The sequence below is a fragment of the Trachurus japonicus genome, chromosome 17 (assembly GCF_045865225.1).
Source record: "Trachurus japonicus isolate A0001 chromosome 17, Traja_1.0".
NCBI classification, from domain to species: Eukaryota; Metazoa; Chordata; class Actinopteri; order Carangiformes; family Carangidae; genus Trachurus; species Trachurus japonicus.
The window spans coordinates 26,149,625-26,176,233 of record NC_140923.1 but is presented as its reverse complement, the minus strand read 5'-3'; the positions used below and the strand labels follow the sequence as shown (position 1 = coordinate 26,176,233).

Genomic DNA, 26,609 nt, shown 5'->3' with positions numbered 1-26,609 from the left:
AAGAAACACAAGACTCACCGTGTAGCAGGAGGAAAATCAGTGTAACATATAGATAATGAAGCCATAATAAGGACACAGCCATAGCAACCCCAAGTCACTGCAGGTCTGGCTGCCTCTGAGCCTCCACATGTAAGAGATGAAAACCGAGCACTGTTCACAGCCACTGAATGACCACACTTGTACGTGGGCTTCCACAGTGACCCATACTCCTCACAGCAACCAATCAGGAAATACCTTTCAGACTGGAGCTACAAACATCCACTGAACCAATCATTTGACACTGCTCCGGGCCTCATAAGAAATGAGGTTTTCTTATACTCCCATTGAGTTGGACAGACATAAGACATGAGTCTCGTTTGGAGAAAAAAAGTCAGTTTATTGAAGCACAGTTAAACTATTTACAGTTGATGGGCAGGTAGTGTGATATCTAGAGTGAGGCTAGTTAGAACAGAGGACAGGGTGCAATATAGAGGAGTGGACAGTGGAATATAGCAACAACAAAAAAACAAAAAAGTAAAACAAAACAAAGCCTGAAATAATTACCAAAGTGGTTAAGCTATTGTGGCCCACTCCTTCTTCCACAACAGTCAATCTCAATCAATTTGACCATAATCAATAAACCACACAACCAATAAGGGTTCTAATCTCTTAAAAGCTGATTAAGATGCCTCAGAAGACAAACAACTGCAGCTGGGAGAAGTAAGCACAGGCAGAGAAGAACGACATCTAGTGTGTGTGTGTGTGTGTGTGTGTGTGTGTGTGTGTGTGTGTGTGTGTGTGTGTGTGTGTGTGTGTGTGTCTTCTGGATAAAAACAAATGGAAAAGTAGAGATTTGGTGGAGTTACTTATCACGGTTATTTACACAACTATTTTGGTCCACATGGTGAACTGGAAGGCCCTCTGCCGCTCAGCCACGTTCTGCAGTCTCTGACTGAGCTCAAGCTAAATTATCCAGCAAGCCTTTCATCCCAGTCTCCTTCCCCCCATCATTACCCAAGCTGCCTGCCACCTACTTTCCACGATGCACCCGCCGCCTCTGTCGGTCCACGCCCGAGCTTCCGACGTCAGTCAGTGCGTGCTGCTGGAGATGGTGCGTTCAAAGTCCGTGCATTCAGTTGTACTTACGAGCTCCCTTTGAGAAACGCCGTCATCCATACACTCAGGTCGCCACATAGTCATTCAAGTTTGGTTCATTTCTTTGATTGTGGCAAGAAATATTCTACTATACAAAAACATGAGACATGAATTCTTGTGATTTACGACTCCTCTATGAAATACGCTGAAATAGCCCCTTAGACGACAGATTCTCCACATTTGTGTTGGACGCTGTAATGTGTGGCTTAATTTAGTTATGTAAATTAAAAGTACCACTTATTCAATCTACATTGCAGTTATGGTGGTGATAATTAAAGTAGTAGTATGGCCTTAACGTATTTTTATTTGCATAAACACCTCCGTGTCGTTTTCCACGGGAGACCCTGAACGCATCCTTGGGGGGGCGTAGGTTTGACCGGCTTCTCTGAGGCTCAGACACAATGAACCGTCGGACGGAGAGGCGCACGCACGTTGGGCAGGAGATACTGGCACAGTTTTAGCACATTATTATAATTTTCTGTGCCTTTCCCTTGATTTATTTCGTCATTTCCAAACTACTGACACGCTGTATGGCGGTTTCACGGCTCGGCTCGGAACGGTTCGCTCGACGAGTTTGATGAGAGCGAGGTCGGGATCAGACCACCGTGAGCCCCTCCTGGCGGTTTTTTTTTTTTTTTCCTCTTCGTTTTTTTTTCTATCTTAAGGCAACAAAACAAAGCTGATAACGATGTCGTTGACTGCTTCGTCTGATTATTTCGCGGCCGAGTGTCTGGTGTCGATATCCAGCGGTCCTGTGCTGCACAGACCCACCCCGGTCGTTGCCCCCGCCAGCCAGCCGGTGGCCACCGTGGGCCTGCCCCCCGGGGAGCCCGACGGCTCCAGCGAGGACCGGGAGGTGCGGGAGACGCTGCGGCTGGAGGGGGCCAACATGATGGCGGTGGCCGGCATCCTCACCGACCTGCATGGTAAGTTCCGCCCCATGTCGGCCTACTCGGAGAGCAGCAACTCGTCATGTGGTGGCGAGAGCGGCTACACCACGTTGTCCGACCCCACCACTCCTACCATGACCCCCTCCGCCACCCCGGTGCCCGGACAGCAGCAGCTGAGGGGGGGAGGAGGAGGAGGCGTGGGGGCCCCGCGGTCCCCGGTGAAGCGACATCAGTGCACTTTTGACGGATGCGACAGAGTTTACGGGAAATCGTCCCACCTGAAGGCACACATCCGGACACACACAGGTACGGAGACAACAACAGTTTCGATACTTGAGCAGCAGCAGCAGCTCACAACATGTGTGTTTTAACCCCTGGATGTAAACTTTGTCCCCAACTCCAGCTCCACTGGTGACACCATATTGTTATGACCATTACTATATCAGATCGGGCTCTTTTGTGCTTAATGCGATTAGTTTATATCAGCATGGTGATGGCAGCCCCCCCCCCCCCCCCTTATTTATGCCCGACTTTGTTTCAATAACGTGGCCAAACAAAGAGGGAAGGTCAGAAAAACTCCCCTCCAGAGACTCTGACAAAGAAGTAAACTAACAAAAGAACTGGGCAGGACGTTAAAACCGGTGACGAAGGTCTTCCTCTCCACTGGATTTGCATATGAAATGAACGTAAGACGAAACCTTAACGTCGAGGGTTAGGGAGTTCATTGTCGGACACTGCCTCTCCTGCAGCAGCAGCAAGTGCTCGGTGTCTGGCTCCTCGGTCTTTCTGTGGACAGCACATCCTCTTGGCGTGGGCTACGACCACGACCTCCCACTCGTCTTTATAATGTGATACTGTACTAAAGTGCGAGGGAAGAGCCGCGGAGGGAGGCGCGTCCGATAATGGATGCGCCAGCCCCGCGTCTGATACTCTACACCTTTTCATTAGTTTTTCGGTGTTTTTGCTGAGGCAACATGGCTGACTATTTTGTTCCGACTCGCTTCACAATCCGTTTCATGCACCCATATCTCAACCGTGTACGCCACGGTGCTTAAAGCTGGCTCTAAGTGGGAGACAGACCAACCCGTCAGAGTGATAACGAGGCTCCCTAAGTTTGAGGCGATGGGGGTTTCTTTTCTTTTTTTTCCGCTAAACGAGGGGAGTCGGTGTGTTCGGGGTCACTGAGCAGGCGCAAACGGATTAGGGGCAGGAAGCGGCTCAGAGGAGCTGTGGTTGGTGGGAACGCCCTCACAGTTTCTGCAACAACAACGTGGCCTGGCTTTGTGATCTTGAAAATGGCACCGAGCATCCTACTCGCTTATTGCGGCTTGACTCGTGTTGCCTGCAAGAGATTAAGGCTACTAGTAGCTTAGGTGGACTAATCTGGAGAATTTTTTTTTTTTTTTTTTACGTATTTAACCATACAGAGATTAAACTTTTTTCCCCCCATAAATATTCCACAAAAGGTCAGTCCTGGTGTTTAATGTGGTGATTCAAAACTAGTTCCTCTTGGGATACAGTCACAGATTTCCATCCACTGCTTTTTATAATGATGAAAAGGATGACCAAACAAAATCCACTCTGCTCTCAATATAAAACAAAACAGGCTACAATATGCTAACAATAAAAAAAATTAATTGCATCAATGCAGGAACAGTTAAATAACTTGTTTTGCTGTTATTGGATGCATGGACTCAGCTTCCCACCTGCTACATAGACTTCATTTGCACTTTTTTCCGTTTTTCTTTGTGTAATGTGAATATTTTTAATTCAGCACTGTCAGACAGATAAAACAAGCTGTCTGAAGATCTCATCATAGGTTTATACTTATCTTATAACTCAAATGATGTGTACTGTGACTCACATTTATATTCCAAGTGGTCAATGACATGGTGCCTATTGCCTAATCAGAATAACTTTATTGATGCCTGGATGGAAATTCTTTGGTTACAAACAAACTCCTGATGAAGAAATTGAAAAATTAAACATTGTAAGAGTTAGAAGATAAAGAGGTAGATGATTTTTTCTAAATAAATAAGATAAAAAAAGAAAAAAAAAAGGAGGAAACTACAAATAGCAGAAGAAATAAACATATTTGCATATTCACAATGGTGATTTTTGCTCTGCTTCTGTGCCCATGCTTCAGGCGAGCGACCCTTCCCATGCACCTGGCCTGACTGTGAGAAGAAGTTTGCCCGCTCCGATGAGCTCGCACGCCACACCCGCACCCACACGGGAGAAAAACGCTTCATGTGCCCACTGTGCGACAAGCGCTTCATGCGCAGCGACCACCTGATCAAGCACGCCCGTCGCCATCCCGACTTCCAGCCTTCCATGTTAGGACGCAACAAGGGCACATCCGCTGCTTCCAGCCCTGCTATGCTCCACTAGGACGGCTCGGGATGGGGTTTTCCTGTGCACTGGGGGTCGGCAGGAGCACGGGAGATGGCGGTGGTTTCAAGTTAACCAGCTACAATCAGATCCACTGATAAGGATTGATCATTGTTGTGTTGTACTCGAATATGTGCACATACACACGCATACACAAGCGAACACACACAGCTGGATGTGAGGGGGAAGTAGCCTCATCTCCCCATCCACACAGATGAGTCATGTGACCACTATCCACCTGCTCAACATTACTAGGGTTGGGTATCGAGAATGTTTCAAATCTGTAAGAACGCTGGATTTGTCAAGGAATGTGCTTTTCGATTCCACTTATCGTTTCCTCAAAAACAAAAAAGTCTGGACTTACTGCACTTCCAAGGGCATCACAGATTACACGTGTGTCAATGCACGTGTATGATGTTTACAATGTGGCAGACTGGAGCTAAGCTTCGCTTCACTAAAGACAGTAATAATACATGAAATGTCACCACTGTATGAAAATACGTGCAAGGGATGAAGGTCCATCAAGTAGGATGACACATGGTAAAAGAATGCAGTGCATTTTAATAACCATTAATACAGAGTGAAGGGTGACACTTTTAATCGCTCAAATGACCAGATGGGAATGTCAGGTTTTGGTTTGGCGTCTGAATTAAATGCCAGACAAATCAAGGTACTTCACCAGACTGACGGAAAAGTTCTAAAAAGCCATAATTGCCATACAGCTGTCAAGCTCATTACAATATAATACGACATTATTAGTCTTTAATGCCTCAGAAAATAGTAAAATGTAAAACCATTCAAATTTAGCACGGCTAACAGAATATATTTTTGTTTTTTAACGTAAAATAAAAATCATGAGATGTTTCTTTTAGTCCTTGTGAAACCTTGTGAGAATAATTGTGTTTTTTGATTTCAACATATTTTGGTTTTCTCTTTGAATCAGGATTCGATAAGAATGGGAATCATGAAGCAGATTTCAGTCGATGAAATGAACCCAACCCTAAACATAACCTCTTCTCAAACACTCTCACAAATTGCAGGGATTCTTCACCTTTTCTGTACAAATCTGCACATTCATCATCAGCCAAAACTCCTGTTTTTTTATTTTATTTTTTTGTGGTTACTTTGATGATATTGTTGTGCTCTTCAGCACCATTTATTTACCATGAGTAGCACAATATTGTGATGTTAGGTAGCGAGGCAGTGACTAGAAGCTTTTTTAGCTTTTTGTTTTTAGCTTTGCCAAGTCCATATTCAAAGTTTTAGTGGTAACACATTCCTTGATTTTTTTTTCCAATTGCTATAGTAATCATCATTGAAGTGATATTTGTCTATTTTTTTTTTATATTGAATTTAACAATAGATCAATATTAATTTTTGCCAGAAAGTGGATCAAACTTCACTGTAGAAGAGCTGTTTGCACGCCATCCTTGAGTCTTGATCAGTAAATCATTCATGAAATGCTGACACATAATACACAGTAGTATTATGTCTAATACTGATGCAAATGTATATAAGCTTTAAGCTTTTAATGTAGAAACATGGTAAAGCTACTAGCAGCAGAATTAATACATGTGATGAATTGTAGTCCTTATATTAGGGGTAACAGTATACGCTTGATAGGATGGCATTGCCTGTGAGTGTCGGTGTGTGTATGTTTTTCTTTTTTTTATTATTATTTACATTTTTGTTAGCGACAGAACTGGGAATAGTGTGTATGTGATAATATCAAAAAAATATTCAGAGGGAAAGAGATGACATGAGAGGATCTCGATATTCAGCCTGCTGTCTTCAAAGTAAAAGCATTTACCCCACTCACTCACCCAGGGTGTGGAGCCAGGCAGCTGAAGATATTATTCAGGATCAGGCGTGCCAGATGTTTTTTGACATGGTTTGAGTTTCAGAGCTGATAAACCAGGGTCTTACCTAGTGACGGAAAAAAAAAAAAGATTCCCAACATAACTCCTTGTGTAGGAATCAAAATTGGTATAAAAAGATGGTTAGTCCGTCTGTCCCCATTTAAGACAGCTAGCACCAGTGGACCTCTGTTGTGGCGGACATTTTAACTTGTCAAAGCAGCGAAGCACAGGTGTGAGTAATTACCTTAACGATGACGACGGCTCTGTTCTATGCAGGTGTGCCAGTGAACCAGCATACTTCTCAAGACACTTCTCAATGGGATGCAGCTATGACATTATTATACATGTGTGTTTGATAAATTAAAATGGCCGCTCTTACAAGGGTTGGGTGCTATGCTGAAGAAAACAAAAAAACAAAACAAAAGAGGATCCGTTAAGGTCATTTGAGCAAGCTGGAACCTAAATGTTCCCCGTCAAAATGATTCAACGGTCCTCCTGATTTTAGGAAATATCACAAAAATAATTTTCAGGTTTAAAAGAATCAAGCAAACCTCATGTAAATTAGATATTTAAAAATCTATCGGAGTACATGCAGTGTCCCAGGACTGATTCTAGGGAGTTTGAATCTTTTTTTTTTTTTTAATAATTTTCCTTTTTTAATGTTTCCACACTGTTTGTCCTACTCATGTACATATTCCTTTATCTCAGTGAACAACAAATCTTCAGGAAACTCTGAAAGCCTTAAACTATGTCATAACTACTTTGCACCATGTTTACAGTTGGATCATTGTATAGGTATATTTGCCCGCCAGTGGGCCCATTACAGATAACTCATTATGCAATATGGCACTTTTTTCTTACAGGTGTATTTGGCTGAATAGTGTAATGGCTTGCACTGTTACTATGCTTCTTCAAGCAAGCACTGTGGAACTTTGCTAATGTGTTAATAACCAATGGTTTGTAAAACTGCCTTTTTGTCCAAGTGCTTTAGAAAGCGTGATAAAAGAACTGGGTAGTTTGTTTTTACTTTTGTTTTTTAGTTTTTAGGGTTTGCGTAGTCATCCAGGCCATCTCCTCGTCGTGGAATTTGTTGAATTAGAATTTTTCGGAAATGAATTTGTTTTTTAATTTTTCTCGATGGGACACGCGTCATTTGTAGCTCCCGGATCTGTTGACTTTGTTTCCTCCACACTAAGATCAGAGAACATCTTCACACATGTCTTCCTCCTTCATTACATCAAACCATCTTCTTATACCATTTCACTGTTGATCTGTTCATTTTAACTGGAGCTGTACTCATCGTAGTGAACGCAACGCTTTTGGAATTTTGTACACATTTCCTCAGAGGTTCGATCTCTCGACAGTTTTCGGTCACTGCTGGCAGTGACCTCGGACACATGGACTGTTCAACAAAACACACACAAATACCTGTTTTCTACGTTGTCAAATGGAAATATATCCTTCCATCTCCTCTCACAGATGGAAGTGTCTTTTCACTCGGACTCTGCCCGGGACCTCAAAGCTATACTATCACAAGAAGAACATACCTCACAGATTTTTTTCTTTCCTTGGTGGTATCTGTACAGCATCCATCCAACCTGTCTTTCAGAAATTCCTATAAAGCCATTGAGCCTTGGGTTTCAGTTTTTAAATCAGCTAGATGGTCTGTTATGTAGCCTTGTCCTTCTATTGACTGTATATGCAACATCACTACTACCTGTGTAGCAACAGAATTTCCTTTTCCCCTGCCTCAGTGAACTTCTGTTGTTAATAGACAGTGGTAAACGAATCTACTGGATAAATCCTGAACCAACAGTCCCTGTCGTTAAAGCTCAGCAGCTGTTTTGGTCACCAAGGGAAAGACTCACTGCTGGCCGGGGCAGAGGATGAAAAGCGTTATTAAAATGTAAAAAATATACCTGTAGACTGTCACTTCACTGCAGATATCGATTGAAAGAGCTCAGTCCAAATCTATTTGTTCATATCACTGAATGTGGCTTGATGACAGATGAGCATTATCCACTTTGGATTTAATTTTTGCTGCGCTGCCTTGCTGAGAAGAAAAAAAAAAAACGAAAAAAGCGATAATTTCTCTTGTCACCACACTAATTCAGATATGCACATTGTACAGAAACGGATGTTTTTTAAATTGATGCCTAATTTTTACATTAATGTAATTTTTTAAATCCTCTTATCAAAGCTTTAGTTAAGGTGAATAGGAGGAACTGTGGAACTAAATAATTGCTGCAACAAGCTGTTTTGATATTTATATTCTCAGGTGTCTTAAATTTTGAGCATTGGAATTTCAATATATCCTGTGCAACACCGAAGTACAAGCATGTTTTATTTCTTTTGTTATGCTGATTAATTTATTACCAAAAAAAGCGTATCATTTGTGTGGTTTAATTATTCTTTTCATAACTCACTTTGTGATATGGAACAGTACTAATATTAAATAGTTCCATTGTTTGCTTGACATGAAAATACCAGTGCTTTTTTTAAAAATAAAAATTCCTAAGTTGATGGCTGTGTTCATCTTTTTTATTTTTGTGGTGTCGGACCTTATTAAATAACAGAATTGAGTTATTGGGGAAAATAATGTGGACACATGATGTTGCCACTGCTGAAGTTAAACATGTTGACCCATGTTGGTGCTTGATAACAAGATCCTTTTTATGTAAGATGTGTTTCTGATTAGATTTTTACATGAGAGTGTTCATGTTCTAAAAAAAATCAAAATAAACCAGATTATTTCACCAATAATTGGAAAAAAATCTTGTTCAAACAAAAAGTTTTTTGTTGGGGTACTACAGCAGATAGAGTTACAGTCCATAGAAATCCAAATGACATGTCATTAAAACATATAACGAGATTTTTATATATTTTTTTGTTGTTGTCATGGATGTAGCAACAGACTACTGAACTAGATGTTATGCACATATGCAGTTAAAAAACAGATGAATGTCTGGGCTTTTCTTTCTTAAATTTTGAACAACTGTATGAGAAGAACATCTGAACAGACACTTCACCGTTGGTCTTGGTGAATGCACGGTCAGATCCCAACTTAGACCCTGAAAGCCATGGCTTGATTGAGTTAATTAGTAAATATGTGTCAGTAAAGTCCAATATACTGATGATATAGGCCTTAATTTGGATCTTAAAGAATATTCTTGTGATAGAAATGTTATGCAACAGTGAGAAAACCTGGGACCAGAGTCACCATAAGTGTCACATCTTTAAATAAACTATACACAATGCACAGAGGTTGCCCCCAGGATGTTTAAACAGCCTACATTGTGCAACCGCTGTGCCATACATCCTCCTCAGAGTTCATCTCTCGGCCCACTAGTAGAGACAGGAGGGACGTCACCACGAGCAGAATTAGGAGCCACGCGTCCAAATTCCTCAGTTTCCCGCTCCTGCCTGTGTTTGGCCGCCTCCCTGTCCCAGTCCGTCTCCACTGCCTCGTCGTCCCAGATGGTGGACGTCTCCGTGTCGCTGAAGTAGCCTGGCTCACCTGTGTAGTGAGTGGGGAAGAGCAACAGAGGCTCCGCTGAAAAGGCTCTCAGGTCCCTCTGCTCAAAGTGCTGCATGTACTCGTCTCTGAGGGAACAAGGAAGTGTGAGTGTTAGAAGAAGAAAAAAAGACGAACAAGGCAGTTTCACTTCATTTTAGACCGAATACTAAAACCTCTCAGAAACTGTTATTCAAAGGTTAATATTTGAATAACATTAATAAAGAATTCCCCTGCACAGCCAGAATATGACTCAGGTGCTCACAGGTGTTCACAGGAGTGTATGACCCTATGGAGGAGCCAAAGAAATTGTGTGTAGTTGGCAACTGCCATAAAATGTGGTATGTTTGTAGCTCTGTATGGTTGGTCACTTGCCTCTATATTATATTTCTTCTGTAATGCTTGAAGATGGTAATAATGTAGTGTGGTGGTCAGGGCCGTTGCTAGGAATTCTGGGCCCCCTTAAAGAATACTAAAGTGGGCCCCTGACTTTTCCACTTGTTTTTCTTAGACTACATATGTATTATCATTTTTTATTTAGCCTACTTTGTTTTGATGCTAATGCAGCATTACTATGAGTATTAGTCAGGGTCTTATGCAGAATAAATTAGTCATACAAAGATTAGACTACTGGGGTTTTTTGTGGGCCCTACTGGGACCCTAGAATTATCATTACCTTTCTTCCCTACACAACGGCCCTGGTGGTGGTTGGTCACTTGACGGATAAGTAGGAACACCTGTATAATTATCACACCTCCAAGCGAACAGTTAAAGCAGAAGTAAGCGATCCGGTCGTTTTGGCTAACTTTTTGTCAGCCGATGGAGTTAGCAGCCCCCGCCCTCGTCATGGATCTATTGGTCCTCGTCCCTACGTCACCACATTCACACGCATCCCTTGGCTGCACACACAGCCCTTCATGCCGTTCTCTCTCCTCATTGGATAAAACTTGTAGGATACGAGGAAGTATACAAGAAGTTTTCTCCTCGGCTTACAGCAGAGCAGAGTGACTGACAGACCCGTGTTTCGGACCAAACACTCTATGTAAGTGATTGCTGTCGGAAGATATAACTATTTAAGACTTATATTAACACAAACATTCCGCTTACTTCTGCTTTAATTGAGTGAACCTAAAGAAGCTTTTTTTTTGGTTGATATTTGAATATTTAAATAGCAGATGGGACTCACTTGGGGTGCTGGTTGAACATGACGGGTAAGAACTCATCAACAGGCAGCATCTTGTGCAGGGGCTTTGCCTGCAGGAGCTTGGTGGCCCCCTGCAGGGACATGACGTAACCCAGGGTCCAGTAGGAGTAACCTGGGTGCACCAGGTTGCTGACTCCCTTCACCCAGTGCTCCGGCTCCTTCACCTGCAGCCGCTTTCGACCCACATAACTTCAGGGACACAGGTAAGTGAGTGAGTGAGTGAGTGAGTGAGTGAGTGAGTGAGTGAGTGAGTTGGGGGGTGTTTTGATAATGTTAATATGCCATGATCAATGATTCACTCACATCAGGTCCCAGTCCAGTCCCACCTTCTTCACATTGCCCATAATGGCCACCAGCCTGCTGCGAAACATGGACTCAAACCTCACATCGTCCTCCAGCACCAGCACCTGCTGCAGTTCCTCCCTCACCACCTAGGGGGCAACACACAACTGCCATGATTACCACGAACAGACAGTCCCTGAGTCCAATAAGCTCCAGCAGCTCCAGTGCATTGTACATTGTGCTGAACTGTACCTGCTTCCAGATGTTGTAGTGACTGAGGAAGCAGCCGATCTCCCCTCGAGTCAGCACGCGCTCTGAGTATGGGTCTTTGTATCCGGGCAGCATGTCTATACCCATGGCCTGTAGCTGAGAGGAGTTCAGTGCTCTGTGGACAATAGAGCAAATGTAATTACCTCATTGTCAGAGTAAAACAAGGCAAATGTTTCCTGACATCTGGAGCCTTGTTTCTCATTTTCATAATCAGCCCCTGCATCCTAAAGGTAGAGACACCCTATCATTAGAGATACTTGAATTCAAAGAGTTTTCTTTTTTCCCAAAACAGACAATTAACATCCAAATTCACATTGATTACATAGAAACAGTACAATGGCTCTGACACAAACTAAATAACTACTTAATTACAAATGTTTGTCACACACAGTCTACTTTGGTATGTCAGTTTAATCTGTAATAAATAATAGTCCTGTGCATTCAAAATCATATGAAAGTATAATAGCAAAATGTTACAAACATATCGACATATCTCCTCATGTAAAAAAACAACAAAAAAAACCTTACACCTGTAAACACTGCAGTATTCAAATGTATTACAGGTGCAATAATGTACAGCATACTGTTATTTGGTTTGATACTGTAGCTATAAACAGTGGCTCATTTGTTTGTACAAACCGACTTTCACATTTAGGAGTTTTCTGAAAATCAACCAGGAAATCCTGCTATAAAACAAATATGGCGCAGTAAACATTTTTGTCTGAAACATAAAAGATGGAATATGCTCAGGTAAATTAGCACAAAGCTGCATTTAGTTACAGTACTGGACATTAGTTAATTCTACATAGAAAACCAAACACAATGCAAGTTGATACATGAAACTAGATGGTAAAATGAGCGCAATCTGTTGCACAGCTGCAATACGAACAACACATTTAGGCTATATATCAGCAATAATGTAATAATACTGCACATTGGTAACTGTTCTGCTGTTTGGACTGCTGCTGTATGTCATACTTGCCATCCACGGCCTCTGTCAATGTGGCGTTGATGCCGAGGGCGGCCAGAGAGCTGAACATCCTCTCCCGTCGGTCTGAGCGGCGCTTCAGATTGATCAGGAAGATCTGGAGGTGGAGCAGAATAAAGCGACTGTTCTCTCAGACAGCACTCCACATCTGGAAAACATTTGTTCACTGCTACTGAAAATGCATCTGCACCTCATCAAATCCCATCTTTCCTTGTTCTTTAGTAACAGGGTGCACATACTGGGAAGGCTCCATGATGTAGTCAACTGGAAGGAAAAGTCCACACACACATTTCATTCACATTTCACATTGATAAATCGTCAGTTTACTTCTTTCTTTTTTTTCAGACAAAGTATTTAACTTTGTTCAATATCAAACTCTTGTGAAATAGTCAGAGAAGATGGAGAGGAGATGAAATGAGAGCGGGGCTTTAACAGAGGACTGAGACATGTGTCAGGACTGTGAGAGCAAAAAAGACCAAATATGCTCAGAGACACACTGAGGAACCAGAGAGCAGAGACTGGAGATGGAGGAACTGAAGGCTCCTCTCAAAGCTCAGAGTCAACAGCAGTATACCCATAAAACAGAGTCAGTGTCTTACTGAGAGCTTCTGTCAGTGTGTGGCTAAAACTCTCGTCCTCCTCCTCCAGGGTCTGGTCCTGCTTCAGGGGCACTGGTAAATATCCATAATGGTCCCTGTTGCACATGAACATCTGGACCCCTGCGGAGGAAAAACAAAACAAATCAGGTATTAGAGCAAAAAACTTCCCAACATTTGACTTTTCAACACTAACTGTTAAAATATCATTGGTTGAAAATGTTTGATCCACATGAGGTAATGGGAAATTATCATTCTACGATTAAGGAGATAAGAGCAAATATTTCAGTGCACATCAATCATAATGATGTATACAGTATAGCTCTGTCTTTATAAAAAAATGTGACTACATTTTATCATGGCACAGCACAATGACTTCAGTGATCTAACATTAAGGCTTTACTTAATAAAGATGTTAACTGTCACAGTGAAGGTTTTAACAATGCATAGAATTAACAGTATAGACACAATATTTTTGTAACTACAACTACATCGATAAGGATTATGTTTTAAAGGGATAGTTCAACATTTTGGCAAATTGGCCCATTACCATAATCCCTGTAGTTTTAGGAGTAGGTTCGTTACCTTTAATTGTCAGTGCAAGCTATTTTTAGAACGGCGGAGCCGGCGAGCCGCAAGCTGCTCAGAGCTACGGAGGCTATTGGAATTTCTTGTTCCCTCATCAAAGTCATCAAATACACAATCCAATAACTCCAAAATGCTTTTGTGGACAAGTTGTGACCTGCACATTCACCACGCTATGAGATAATAACAGAATGTTATGAGACGGAGTTGTTTTCAAGGTAAATTCATGCAAGCAGTCTCTGCATTTGCCTCGAAAACAACTCTGTCTTGTAACGTTCTGTTATTATTTCATAGCGTGGTGAATGTGCAGGTCACAACTTGTCCACCAGAGCGTTTTGGAGTTGTTGGATTGTGTATTTGATGAGTTTGATGAGGGAAACCAAGAAATCCCATTAGCGTCCGTAGCGTAGCTCTGAGCAGCTCATGGCTCTGCTCCGCCGTTCTAAAAATAGCTTGCACCGACAATTAAAGGTAACCAACTACTAAGACTATAGGGATTATGGCAATGGGTCAATTTGCCAAAATGTTGAACTATACCTTTAAACCATGATCCTGTTTATTTTCCATAATGTAGGCGTATTGAAATAAACGCTGATTGGGTGTATTCTCTGTATTATTTTATCATATTTTAAGTCTGGTTTCTGTCAGTGAACCACCAAAGACAGACATCAGGTGGAGGGAGTGTGGTTAACTCTCTGAACACTTTATGTCCGACTGGTTTAACTCAAAAGTGATTTTCAATATGAGTCATTTACATTTAGATGATCCCTAACACTGTTTGACACTGATGACAACCAAACTTCACCATCGACCATGCAGGAAAACAATCTTGTGAGTTGAATCTTAAATTAAAGAGATGTTTCGACAAAGGTCTGACCTGCCTGTCTTGCAGAGAAAGCAAAAGCCATGATGTCGTCCAAGTGGTAGGTGTACAGGGGGTGAGGAGGGTAGAAGGCCAACGCCCGGCTGGCTCTCCGCCTCAGGTCCAGCAGGTAGGTGGAGTGCACCATGGGGACTGCAAAGCAACCCTGCCTCTTCCACTTACGGATGGGGATGTACTCTGGGGTCCGTCTGTAGTAGCCCTGTGTGGGTTTTATCATAAGATGTAAATCAATCATTAACACAGTTTTAGGACTTATCGTGTCTTTATTGTCTGTTAATACCTGGGGAGTGATGCCACACCAGAAGTTGGAATAAAGACTTTTTGATTCCAACATGGGCGCCACTACAGTCAGATTCTCTGCTATCATATCAGACAGCACCTGGCGGTTTGTCAGCAAGTTGTCGCTGTCCACAAACTGAGGGTCAGAGAAACAGCATTAACAGGTATAGATGACGACACGTCACACACTGTGACAGTGGACAGATTAAATCAGTTTTAATGTCTTTTACTGTCTCACCAATATGTAGTCGGTCCAAAGTCGTCTGGCAGCTCTGAGCGCCGCCTGCCTCAACTTCAACACATGGGTGAAGCGAGAGTCAGACCAGTGCTTTGGACCCTGCTCATCTGCATAAGAGCTGAGAGAAAGAGAGGAAGGGATACAAGGAGGAGGTCAGCTTTGCTTCCGCTTCATTAAAGTGATGAGGAACAGTATCAGGATGGTCAGGTGCTGGTTCAGCTGGGGTTCACCTTGGCTGCTCCACGGGCCTCCACTCCACCGAGTGGTACAGGTGCTGCACTCCCCTCAGCCACTCCTGCAGCATGGCTGTGCTGTTGTCCACATTGTGGTCAGACGCTGCCCTGAGATCACAGAGAGGGGTTCTTCTTTCTTTGCTAAACAATGCTGGCAAATGTTGTACTCTTTCCAGAAAGATACTATAGCCTACTATCAATTCTATATGAACTGATCAGTGTAATTAATAAAAAATGAACTTTACCAGATGGCAATTCGGTCCTTAGGATAGTCCAGTCTGTCAATGCATCCCAGGAAGTGAGGGAGGCTGTGCTGGGCGTTACGTGCAAGGATGGCGATGAGCACAGTGGGTTTGAGCAGCGAGGACTCTGGTTTGGAGAGGTGGTCGTCTGGCAGCTCCTCTGTGCTGCTGTGCAGGAACAGCTGTCCTGCTGCAATCACAATAAACAACCTGAATCCCACTAAGTCAAAAGGCATATTTCCAGCAGGGCACCTTTATGTCTCTGCAGCCTCAGACCGGTGCAGCTGAGGAAGAGACGGGCTCACACACACATGACAAAACTTACACACACACACACACACTGAGAGAGAGAGGGGGGGGGGACTTGGGGTTAGTTTCAGTGCCTTGGCCCACACACACACACACACACACACACACACACACACACACACGCACACACACACACACACACACACACAGATGACATTCTGATGTTGACTTACCAGTCTGACCTAAAAAAGTCCATTAAGTATCATCAAGCTTATCAAGCTTTCGCCCATTCCACATGATCTTCTTGTTTTTAGAGGATTCAAAAATTGTATGTGAATATGTGCCCTGGTCTGACCACTTTATAGTTTTAAGGTTTTTGTTTTTTCCCTGTTTGTATCCTATTTTGTGTGTTTTGCTGGCAAATTGCCCACCAGGGGGATAATAAAGTCTACTAACTAAAAACAATATAAGATTAAAAAATGTTTCCTGTATTTATAATGAATTAATCACAAAGTATCGCTTATTTTATTTATTTTATTTTATTTTCCACCAAGTTGAATCTGCGGCTGCGCGGAACTCAAGAATGTACTTTTCCACCCGGACAGTTTTCACTGTGACACGCCGACAAAGCCTGAAAACACAGCTCACACATGCTTCGCCAACCTCCGTGTGTCAGACGTCAGACCGCGGCCACTGAGTCGGTGCTTCACCTGTGTTTATGTTTAGCAGGTTTTTTTTTTAATTTCTTTTTACGTTGAGCAGCAGGTAACATGTCAGAGGACCGAGCGGCCGCGTCACACAAACCTCCGCCTCACAACTGGATCCTGCAGCATCCAGCGGTGAGTGTCTGCGTGCTGCGTTCAGGGCCCCCGTCCGAAGTCATGCACTAACCACACTTTCTGTACTACTGCACTAGTATCAGCAAATGAAGGGTCTGGAGGTTGAGGACAGCGCCCAGCTGCACGCGGCCTTCCTGGCGTATATGGACCTGTCTGAGGGTGAGTGTGACATGTTGAAGTTACTGTTATAGACTGTAAAGCTAGAGGCAGAGGGTTACTGAAGTGGAGGTTTCTACTATATTCAGCCATTAAAGTCAGCAGTTTTACTTTTTGCAAACGTGATACTGCAAATTCTGTTTAAAAGCTTAATAGTTTTGCACTATGTGTATGATTTATGTAAATTTCAAGACAGAACTTCCATAAAAGCTAAATTTCACATTTACTTGACTTATTGTAGGCTATATAAAAGAAAGAATCAAAGTCACTGATACCACTGTGCTTCTAGTCTGACTTGGACACTGTGTGTCTTGCTGTCCACAGTGCGTCAGTGGAAAGAGGTCTCCTGTGTGAAGAGTCCTGAACTGCAGCTGGTTTTGTTGGAGGGGCGGGAGAAGGAAGGAGCGCCCACCCAGACCGTCCTTCCTCTGCCTGTTCACAGATCTCTGAGCCACAGCAGGTAATGACACTTCTTCCATCAAACACCATCTTCCTGTTTCCTCACAACTTTGTGTTATCGTAAGTAACGCTCGTCTCTGCTGCGCAGCATACGACGGGTGCTGGACAGAGGTTTTCCCATGCTGCTGTGCGCGGTGGCGACCGACTCCACCCTGGTCTACCAGAGGATGACTGATGGGCTGGTGACCCCTGACCCCCCTTTAGGCCCCTTTCAGGACATGGGGCGCCGGCAGCATCGGAAGAGACGTCAGCAGCGGTGAGCAGCTGGAGGGAGAAGAAGAGGAACAACAGATCCATATGGAGGCAGGTGAAGCTGGACCCTCCGGTGCTGCAGGTGGCGTTGAAGTCCAGACTGTGATTTCCTCTCTGTGAGGAATCACTGACTTCATCCAGTCAGTGAGATCCAATGACATTCAAGAAAATCTCTCATTGTGACTGAGGGTTATCTTGTGACTCTTTGGCTGCAGGTTTTTGGGAGGTTTGAGCAGAGTCTAAGTGTTACTGGACTGATGCTGACACAGATCTTGATGTTTTATATTTATATTATATAAAATGATGTGAACGTTTTGATGGAGATTCTTTGAGTTTACTCATTGGCCACTGTGAATTTCCTTTAAAAACAGAAGTGCCTTATTTTGAAAGGGTAATTATCAAACTGACTGCAGGAAACTACAGCAATTCAAGGAGATTAACTACAAATACAGCTAACAGAGAGCAGGCAACTTGAGGTGAGTATCGAGTGACAACAGGGTAAATTTTATATGTTCATTTCTTTGTTAGGAATGTTTTAACGCACTGAGTTACTGAACTTTGTGTAGGTTAGTTACCATAGAAGTGCCCTCCATCACATTCTACAGTTGGAAAATAAACTCATCAGCTCTCCCTGGTGGACAAACGTCTAACAACAACCCTTTTTGTAAAGTCACCTGACATACATAACAGTATATTCAGCTTTTCTGTGCTGCACTTACATGTTACCTCAACAGCTGACAAACAGACCAGTTTATTAAGTTTTGTAAAAGCTAAAAACATCTGATGAATATCACCCACAGTAATAAACTGGATCCACTAATGAACTTTAAGTACAAGTTTGTACATTTACTACCATTAATCAGGTGTGGACAGTTAACAAAGTACATTTATTGGAGTATCATTTGGAAACTTCTGACTAACTACATTGCTAAGAATTTCTCATTACTTTGAAGCTTTTAGTTCTTTTTAGTTAAATTAGTTTATTTTATTTTACATTGTATTTGACACAGGAGAAGAAAAACAATCACAGCCAACTTCAGACGCTGTCAGTCGTGTCGTGCTGTTACAGCGCTCAGTTTGAACCTGGTTATAAAGCTGAGGCAGGGAATTCTCCATTACAACACTGATGGTCTCATACTGTCCTGTCCTTAGTCCATGTTTGAACTCTTCGAACGACGATACAAACAGAGAGCTTTTTAAATACCAGATAAAGCTTTAAACAGCGTGCAGTGGGGGGGGGGGAGTCATTTACTTCTACTTTATTTCTACAGGTTTTGCAGCAGATTTTACAGGTTTTATGGCAATTAATCTAATTCAGTGGGTTGTGTCACAGCCTGTTGGTTCTGTAAATGTGGAAAAGAGCAACAGTGTACTGACATAAAGAAAAGTACCTCTTAAGAGCGACCAGGAGGATCTATCCTCGAACTCAAGTAACCTACTGTTCATCATCACAGTAACGTGGTATTTATTTTCAATAAGACCACACCTGTCGGAGCTACACTCAGCACATTGTTGACAAAGTGATTTGTGTCTCAGGTTGTACTGGCTTCACTCGTGCCGCTGGTTCTTTTTCAAACAACTGAAACAGTGCCGGCAGTGTGGAGAAGTTACCGAAAACACTTTTTATTTTTCTAGAAAAACAAAAATTCAACATAGAAACTGAACACGACAACGTAACACTGGTGAGCGAAGTACATAACTGGGACTAGTGTGTGATGTAGCAGTGTCCGCTCGGCGCCGCGGGGTTGATGTGGAGCGGACACTGAGGCGGGGCGCGACAGTGACCCCGCTGTGTGAGTGCATGTGTGTCTTCTTAAATGGTGCAGCAGTGTCTTAATGATGTGGAAGGACTTGACTGCATGGGACAAAGATTACAACACTTCAACCCTGAGCCTTATTCAACATAAATACTCTACGTCGAAACAGAAACAGACATGGACAGACGAAACACACTGCACTGGCCGACGTGCTGTAGAAAAGAGGTTCATACTGTGTCTTGGAATGAAGGAAGTTCCCAACCTGTTGACGTTTCAGGGAGGCATTCAAGGATGAAATACTCAAAATGATGCAGACAGAGACATTGTTCTCACTGTGACTCAGCGTCCACAACAACAGCGCTGGTCATTCCCACTTGTTGGAAACGGTCCCTGTTTTGAATGTCTACAGGAAATCTCAATGACTTCCATGTTTGACCTTTCAGGAGTTATCCAAGCAGGGAAAGAAAAACAAGAATTCCTTAAGATCCCAACATTTCAATGGCTTCATATAGAAAGTAAACCTCAACGTTGTCTCTCTCTTTTTGGAGAGCTTTGAGAACTTTAAACATACAGAACCCTCTTTGATTTTGGTTTCAGTCTTTCTTGGGGGGTTAATTGGACGAGCAGGTAGTGAGCAGGACGGTAAAAAGGTGCTTGATTCGACTCTGTAATCCATTCTTCTCAGGTGTGTACAAGGGACGGTGAGAACAAGACGCAGTTCCACCCCGGACATGGTATCACATAGTACGGTCCATTCATAACACTGCAATGACAGTTCCTCTCATTCTGAGACAGACGGATACACGACAACAGTGCTATGTCATGTCCTCCTCCTCTGAGCAGTAGTCCCGGCCCTGGGTACACACAACACAGACATGTTAACGTTTGCTGCGTAGTCCTTACTCCTGGGGAGAAAGCACCACAGTATTAATGAAACCTTTACAAAGAAAACAGGTAATTGCATTAAATATCACATGTAAATGTCCTGATCAATAATGAATGAAATAAACTGGGTCCCTCTGTACGATGCATCATACAGACACAGAGGACAATAACATTTAACTTAAAGGGATAGTTCAACATTTTGGCAAATTGGCCTATTGTCATAATCGCTATAGTCATAGCAGTAGGTTCGTTACCTTTAATTGTCGGTGCAAGCTGTTTTTAGAACGGCGGAGCGGAGTGGCAAGCTGCTCAGAGGCTGCTACGGAGGCTATGGAATTTCTTGAGTTTTCCATCATCAAACTCATCATCAACCCTCACAACTTGTCCACGACAGAGTTTTGAAGTTTTTGCATTGTGTATTTAATGAGTTTGATGAGGGAAACCAAGAAATTCCCTTAGCCTCCGTAGCTTAGCTCTGAGCAGCTCGCCGCTCTGCTCCGCCGTTCTAAAAATAGCTTGCACCGACAATTAAAGGTAACAAACCTACTGCTATGACTACAGTGATTATGGCAATTTGCCAAAATGTTGAACTATCCCTTTAAAGAACCAAAATAAATGCATGTACTCTTTTTCCCCTAATTTTAATAAAGACGCTCTGTCATTTAAACAATTGCTTCCTAAGGTACAGTATATTGACTGAAACTGAATGTAAACTGGAGCTGCTGAAAGGCACAGACATTATTTCATATCAAGCAAATCCCATTACAAACGCATTAGACTGCCTTTGTCTCTGTTCTTCCTGCAAAGGTTTTCCCTCTGACAACATAAACCTTTAAAAATAGATCAGCATATTCATCTAAAAAAATCCCATATCAGCTGGTCACCGTAGTTTTTAGTAATCATCATTCAACCAGGAGGAAACAGGGCATTTGTTGGGGACTATTTTTAGCAGCAGATTAATACACATTTGGTGTGTGTGTATTTCCGGCAGCAGGATGGTGTATGTGGGATCGACTCCACACTGTCTGATCTCTACGAAGTGAAGGAATATGTCAGCCAGGCTCACACAGTGAATTCAGTGAAAACACCTCTTCACATTATACTGTAGCTTTGTGTTCAAATTGTTCAAATTCATTCATTCATTTTATCCTCGACCACGTTAATCCACATTCAAATCCACCAACCCTAATGACAAAGTGTATGCCCTCACCAACTAGCCATGTTAACAGGAATTTCAATACACCACCACTGAGCTCCAGTGTTGAATAAAGGCCTCAAGCGTGGTTGTAGAACCTTTGACCTTTTGGATAAGCTTCTCATCACTTTATCATTTTATCTAATTAAATGATTGTGTCAAATTGTAACACAATCAAAAAGTAGGAATCCTTGAGTTACGGCCAAAATCAAGTTTGTGAGTTCACTGTCACCTTTGAGCAAACACAATTGAATCAGTTCACATGAATGTTTGTAGGCAACTAGGCATTATTGAGATATCACATTGATGATAATGGGACTACTTAAATTCCCCAGACCTGTTGCCACTGTGGAGGCATAAAGAGTAAAACTAGATATAACACTGACATACTGTAACTATTCAGACATTTTATTATGATGATTGTAGCCTCGTAAACCAGCCTCTCCCGGAAATGCATTTCATTTAATTTCACAGGGAGAGTCTGGCCTCATTCCCCCCATAAGCGTATGGGGTGGGCGGGAGCTGGGCCGGAGTAGTAGCATTGACAGACAACCCCATTCAGCCAATCAGCAAGTTGGTATATCAAACTTTTGCCGAATCCAGTTGGAAGAACAGCAAAAACATCTTTTCCTTCAAGAAACTCAACAAGCGCCGACTCTTGCTCTTGTTTAATTGCTGTAATGGATGGTATCTCAGTAAGAACTTCCCTTATTGCTGCTTTTAGGCTGCTACTGCTAGATAGCTCCGCCATGTTTGCTGTGGTAAGAGTTGCGCAGTGTAGTGACGTCGGTCCCTGATTGGCCAACGTGCTGTGTCAATCACAGAAATCTGAGCGGTGACGCTGATTGGCTCGGCCTTCTGAGGGTTTCAGGCCATGAATGAGGCCAGACCTTCCCCGTGAAATGAAATGAAATGCATTTCCGGGAGGTTTACGAGGCTATGATGATTGAAGGCTCAGTGTCATATCGGAGATGTTTCTTCATCTACAGTGGAGTCCACCTGAATTCAGTGACAGGGACTGGACATGACCACGCATTATACTTAAAGGTGGACTCTTCCATCATCAGTGTGTTGTTTCACATAAACAGGTGTGTGTTTCCAAATCATATCCCAGCCTCTGAATTCACTGAGTCATAACAATGGGTCTGAATTCTTACGTCAATGTAATAAAAATTTGAAGTGTCTAAACACTTTCTATACATGTGCGTGTATAAGAAGAGTAAGCTAAACCTGACTCTGGACATGCACATAACACTTGTTTTGGTGAGTTTTCAGCTCCACTACTTGGAAAGACGACACTCGTGGAATTCACTGGACGTGACAGATTGAGGCTCTTTTGTGGTATTGTTATGTCATCTGCTGTGTCCTCGCTTGCTTCAGCTTTGCTGCAGTGTTGGGATTAACCTCCATTATGTCACTTAGCATTTAGAGGCTTTTTGGAGGAACACAAAATCCAAAAAAAAAGAAAGGGATGCTCCGGTGACGGCTCGTCTCTCTCCTCACCTTTGCAATTTTCTCATCCAGCATCCTGAAGAATTCCTGCTGACTCTCTGAGGAGTGGATGCTCCTGCAGGGGGAAACAAGGCACAGCTGCTCAGAGCCTCGCTTATGTCACTTGAGACACCGTGAAGAGATACTGACACACAACATGCAAATGTATGTTAATGACATCTAGACAACACACAAACAGACAACATCAGTTGGTGACACTTACAGTATCTTCTCATTTCCATTTGATCCTGTTTCATCCATGTGTTGACCTTTACCCAGGAGCGCACTTTTCTCCTGCAGGACACCACACAAGGAAAACAAGAAGTGGACTTGCATCATTTTCTAACTGTGGTATTTTTAAACACAGCCGTCTATCTGAGCTGAACAAATTTGACAAAATGATTTATTGGAAAATATTTCTATGTAAAAGCACTCCACTTTATGTAACACATGTCTGGTATTAATAGAAGCTCCATTATCCTCTAGCATTATTGTTCTGTTTTTGCTCATTAATATGCAAATTTATGCTGTGTTGTGCTCAAACATCTGATCAGACGTGTCTGAACATGAAATTTATGTCATGGCTTAGTTTGATTACAAACAGGCTTTTTTATTTTAACTAACAGAAACCATTGTTAAAGACAGTAGACGTCCTATTAATTGCAATTAAAAAAAAGAGAATACAATCAGATCACACACTGTGCTGTCCTGGCCGTCCACTCCTCCCTCTTCTCCACTGATGTACTTGACTTTCTCCACTCCTTTCATCTTGTACTCATCTGTGACAGAGTGGGAGACAGAGAAGCAGAGAGGAGCACATCTCCTCTTATTAATACGCAGCAGCACAGGCCGGCGGGCAGGCACGCAGAGGACGACCCACTCACAGCCACTCTGATCAGCACAATCCTCCGGGTTAATAGTTCTCACAGTTCAGTACTTGGCAAAGTAATTATGTGCTTGGATTCTCACGCTCCAGACTAAATCCCCTCTTAACAATGGTTGGCAAGCGGCAAACACATGAGCTGTCAGTCTGATTCTCCTCTTTGCTCTGCCTCTCCATCTTTTCTCTCACACATGCACACACCCCCCACCCCCTCCTCCATCTCACTCCCACATATCCAAAGAGGAAATGAAAACACTGATACGATGCATGGTAATGATTGCCTGATGGACACACACAGTTGTAACACATCACACTGATATTGTGTAATATGACTACTGCAGCGGACGTGCTTTGGAAACAACCTGTTCTTATAAAAGCACAAACAGGTCTGATTAGTCTCCACTTGTTTTTGCTCCATTTGTCTGATGACGGTGTTACAGTGTCTGAGGAACTGATTCATGCACAACTATCTTTAACAAAGCACTAACTAATGGTCTGTCAGACCAGAGGTCAAACACACCATCATTACTGCTGATGGAGCCATCAACACTGTTTCATTCACACCTTTTAACTGTCTTCAGATGCTCAAAAAATGAACTGCGACACAGTAAACTTGCTCACAATTGTCGGAGATAGGAAGAGAGATAAAGTTATGTTGTGAGCATCCTTTATTTTATTTGTTGTATTCAATTAGAAAATAATGCATTTACCTATAACATCTTTAGTTGTTTAATGTTAATATTAAAGACGTTAATCAGCAATTCTGAATCAAAAAAATGCAACATATTTACTTAGGACTCATTACTTTTCTGCCTTAGACAAAACAAAAAAATGCTGTGAGAAACTGTATTATAAACTTAAACTTAATAATATGAAGTTATATTCTGTTATGTGATTATTTTCACATGACTACAGCCCCTGAACTGTTTGACCTTTGCTGTGCACCTGCCTGTGCTGTGATGAAACACTGTGTCATGATCTGGCAACACATGAGTCGAAGGTTCAATATTTTTAAAATTCTTGACAAAAATTATAAAAATACACTGTTTATTAATATTATTATTTGACTTTATAGGCATATTGCATTTACTCATTTGGCAGTTGCTTTTATCCTCATCTTAACTTCTTATTGGTTTTTAAATGTGACCTGTTGTGTAAAAATGCAGGAGCTGCAGACTGTGATGGACTTCTCTGAGTGAGTGAGTTTAAGGAGTTCAGTTATCAGACTGACCAGACAGGAGGTCCCCGTTGCTGTGGGCTTTATTCTGGCTCTCCTCACCGTTGGGCACGGCAGACACCTGCTTGGCGGAGGTGCAGCCCATCTCCTCCTCCTCCTCCTCAGCTTCTCTCCTCCTCACTCCTGGGCACCACAGGCACACCTGAGGACAGGTACGACAGAGCAACAATGTGAAGTTAGAGACGGGGAGTGTTTTTTTTGTGGATGAAGAGCAGAGCAGATCTCCCTGATAAAGGTTTGGTCTCTGGGGAAATCATCTGAGGAGCATCAGAGGAGGACGGTGTGGTCTAGAACTCAGCCCGTCCTCTCACGCAGAGGAAGAAATCCCCTGGACCTCCGGCTTGTGAACCACTCGTTTTTCATAATCAATTAGTCATGAAGCGCCCCACCCTTGAATTAAAACACACGGGCTCATCTCATCTCAATCGATTCCTGAATAAGACAATAAAAGCAGACGGAGTCGCCGGGTTATGAGTCACGCACACGCCGGTCTGAGAAAACACCAATCAGAAGGTGCGCACGGCGGTGCCAGCTGCACCGCAACAATAAGGCCTTTCAAGCTGCTGGCGGTGCCACTGTGCCAAGCCGCCGGGGCATTTTATTAGTGAATGAAGGGGGTTTTCAGCGGCGCTCAGAGGATTAAAACCGTGGCTGCGCACAAGTGCTCCACCGTCTCCACCGTGCTGCCCGCCCGCAGGACCCGCAGCAGCAATATGGCTCACATAACAGCACGGTGGAGCAGCACATTACTTGATTGCAGACTCAGTGTTGTGCTCTGGGAGACTCTGAGTGATTGATCCCCATATGGTCTGGTTGATCCTTAACGCACAGCTGAGTCCAGCTGCAGAGTCAGCTGCTCCTCACTCACCACCACCACCCTCCTCACTATTATATTTCATGTGTAGCTACTTCTTTTTTTTAATTATAGGTAGCTATGAGCTGCAGCTGCATCACTGGGCTACCTCATTCAACTGGAGGCAAGCAAATAATAAACAAGCGATGCAAGAGGTGAATGCATCCCCCCCCCCTAAAAGCTGCAAAATGCTCAACATCGTCTTATTTCACAACAGTGGGAGGAAGAGGGATATCGATACTGGTATTACGCTGATATTACACAAAGATGCGGAAAGAGCAGCCGCTGCACGGCCAGCAGGAAAACGCCGAGACGATTGTCACACAGACGGAGCCAAATAAACAAACAAAAGGCTGCGAAATAAACGCCACTGTCGAGAAAAAGGCGGCGAATTTACCTCTGTGATTTATCCATGGCTCGGAGCTCCTTCCTTCCTCTGGGGTGTGAGTTCAGGGAGGCTTTTACTCCAGACGGAGGAGTCGCAGCAGAGACAGCAGCATCTGCAGCTCTCGGCTCAGCTCGGGCATCATCAGCAGTGGAGGTGCAGTCAGTCCGTCTGCCAGCTGTCTGGTCGGACTGCTGGAGCTCATGGCCCGGTGCTGTGTTAAAGTGACAAAAGACCGGAGTGACTCAAACAAATACTGATATATATTTTAAAAAATATATTACTCTTGTTCACAGACCACTAAACAACCGGTTGTGTTTCTACGGGTTTTTTTTTTTTACGCTCGTCCCTCCTCTTTATGCAGCGGAAAATTGACTACG

The 26,609-nt window shown here is 43.0% G+C and overlaps 5 protein-coding genes across 6 annotated transcripts in view; 2 read left to right on the top strand and 3 right to left on the bottom strand.

Moving 5' to 3' along the window:
• The window catches only part of apoltp (apolipoprotein lipid transfer particle homolog), a 42,569-nt gene extending 42,214 nt beyond the window's left edge, over nt 1–355 (bottom strand). Inside the window, exon 1 of the mRNA XM_085804398.1 lies at nt 19–355. Within this exon, the coding sequence (XP_085660524.1) occupies nt 19–82 (64 nt within the window). The 5' untranslated portion in view covers nt 83–355. The remainder of the gene's footprint in view (nt 1–18) is intronic.
• Nucleotides 356–1,528: 1,173 nt separating this feature from the next.
• Nucleotides 1,529–8,230, top strand: LOC146970751 (Krueppel-like factor 9). The gene is made up of 2 exons (XM_085804392.1): nt 1,529–2,330; nt 4,171–8,230. Exons 1-2 carry the CDS (start codon nt 1,823–1,825, stop codon nt 4,413–4,415), a joined length of 753 nt encoding a protein of 250 aa, XP_085660518.1. The 5' UTR covers nt 1,529–1,822; the 3' UTR covers nt 4,416–8,230.
• An 891-nt stretch (nt 8,231–9,121) lies between these two features.
• On the bottom strand, nt 9,122–15,907 carry LOC146970750 (procollagen galactosyltransferase 2-like). The gene is made up of 12 exons (XM_085803862.1): nt 15,592–15,907; nt 15,344–15,454; nt 15,114–15,231; nt 14,877–15,011; nt 14,591–14,795; nt 13,132–13,251; nt 12,723–12,796; nt 12,523–12,629; nt 11,527–11,659; nt 11,296–11,423; nt 10,975–11,181; nt 9,122–9,877 (listed from the first exon to the last, which is right to left on the bottom strand). The coding sequence occupies exons 1-12, from the start codon at nt 15,822–15,824 to the stop codon at nt 9,598–9,600; spliced, it is 1,851 nt and encodes a 616-aa protein (XP_085659988.1). The 5' UTR covers nt 15,825–15,907; the 3' UTR covers nt 9,122–9,597.
• A 518-nt stretch (nt 15,908–16,425) lies between these two features.
• Nucleotides 16,426–17,858, top strand: tsen15 (TSEN15 tRNA splicing endonuclease subunit). Of its 2 annotated transcripts, none has more exons than XM_085804131.1 (5): nt 16,426–16,566; nt 16,600–16,676; nt 16,754–16,835; nt 17,157–17,292; nt 17,380–17,858. In XM_085804131.1, exons 1-5 carry the CDS (start codon nt 16,488–16,490, stop codon nt 17,549–17,551), a joined length of 546 nt encoding a protein of 181 aa, XP_085660257.1. In that variant the 5' UTR covers nt 16,426–16,487; the 3' UTR covers nt 17,552–17,858. The 2 variants fall into 2 exon arrangements, with proteins under 2 accessions (XP_085660257.1, XP_085660258.1); XM_085804132.1 differs by having other exon boundaries at nt 16,457–16,566; nt 16,603–16,676.
• Nucleotides 17,859–19,142: 1,284 nt separating this feature from the next.
• LOC146970748 (uncharacterized protein C1orf21 homolog) lies at nt 19,143–26,609 on the bottom strand. The gene is made up of 6 exons (XM_085804387.1): nt 26,242–26,609; nt 24,986–25,133; nt 23,571–23,650; nt 23,095–23,165; nt 22,884–22,947; nt 19,143–20,154 (listed from the first exon to the last, which is right to left on the bottom strand). Exons 2-6 carry the CDS (start codon nt 25,074–25,076, stop codon nt 20,116–20,118), a joined length of 345 nt encoding a protein of 114 aa, XP_085660513.1. The 5' UTR covers nt 25,077–25,133; nt 26,242–26,609; the 3' UTR covers nt 19,143–20,115.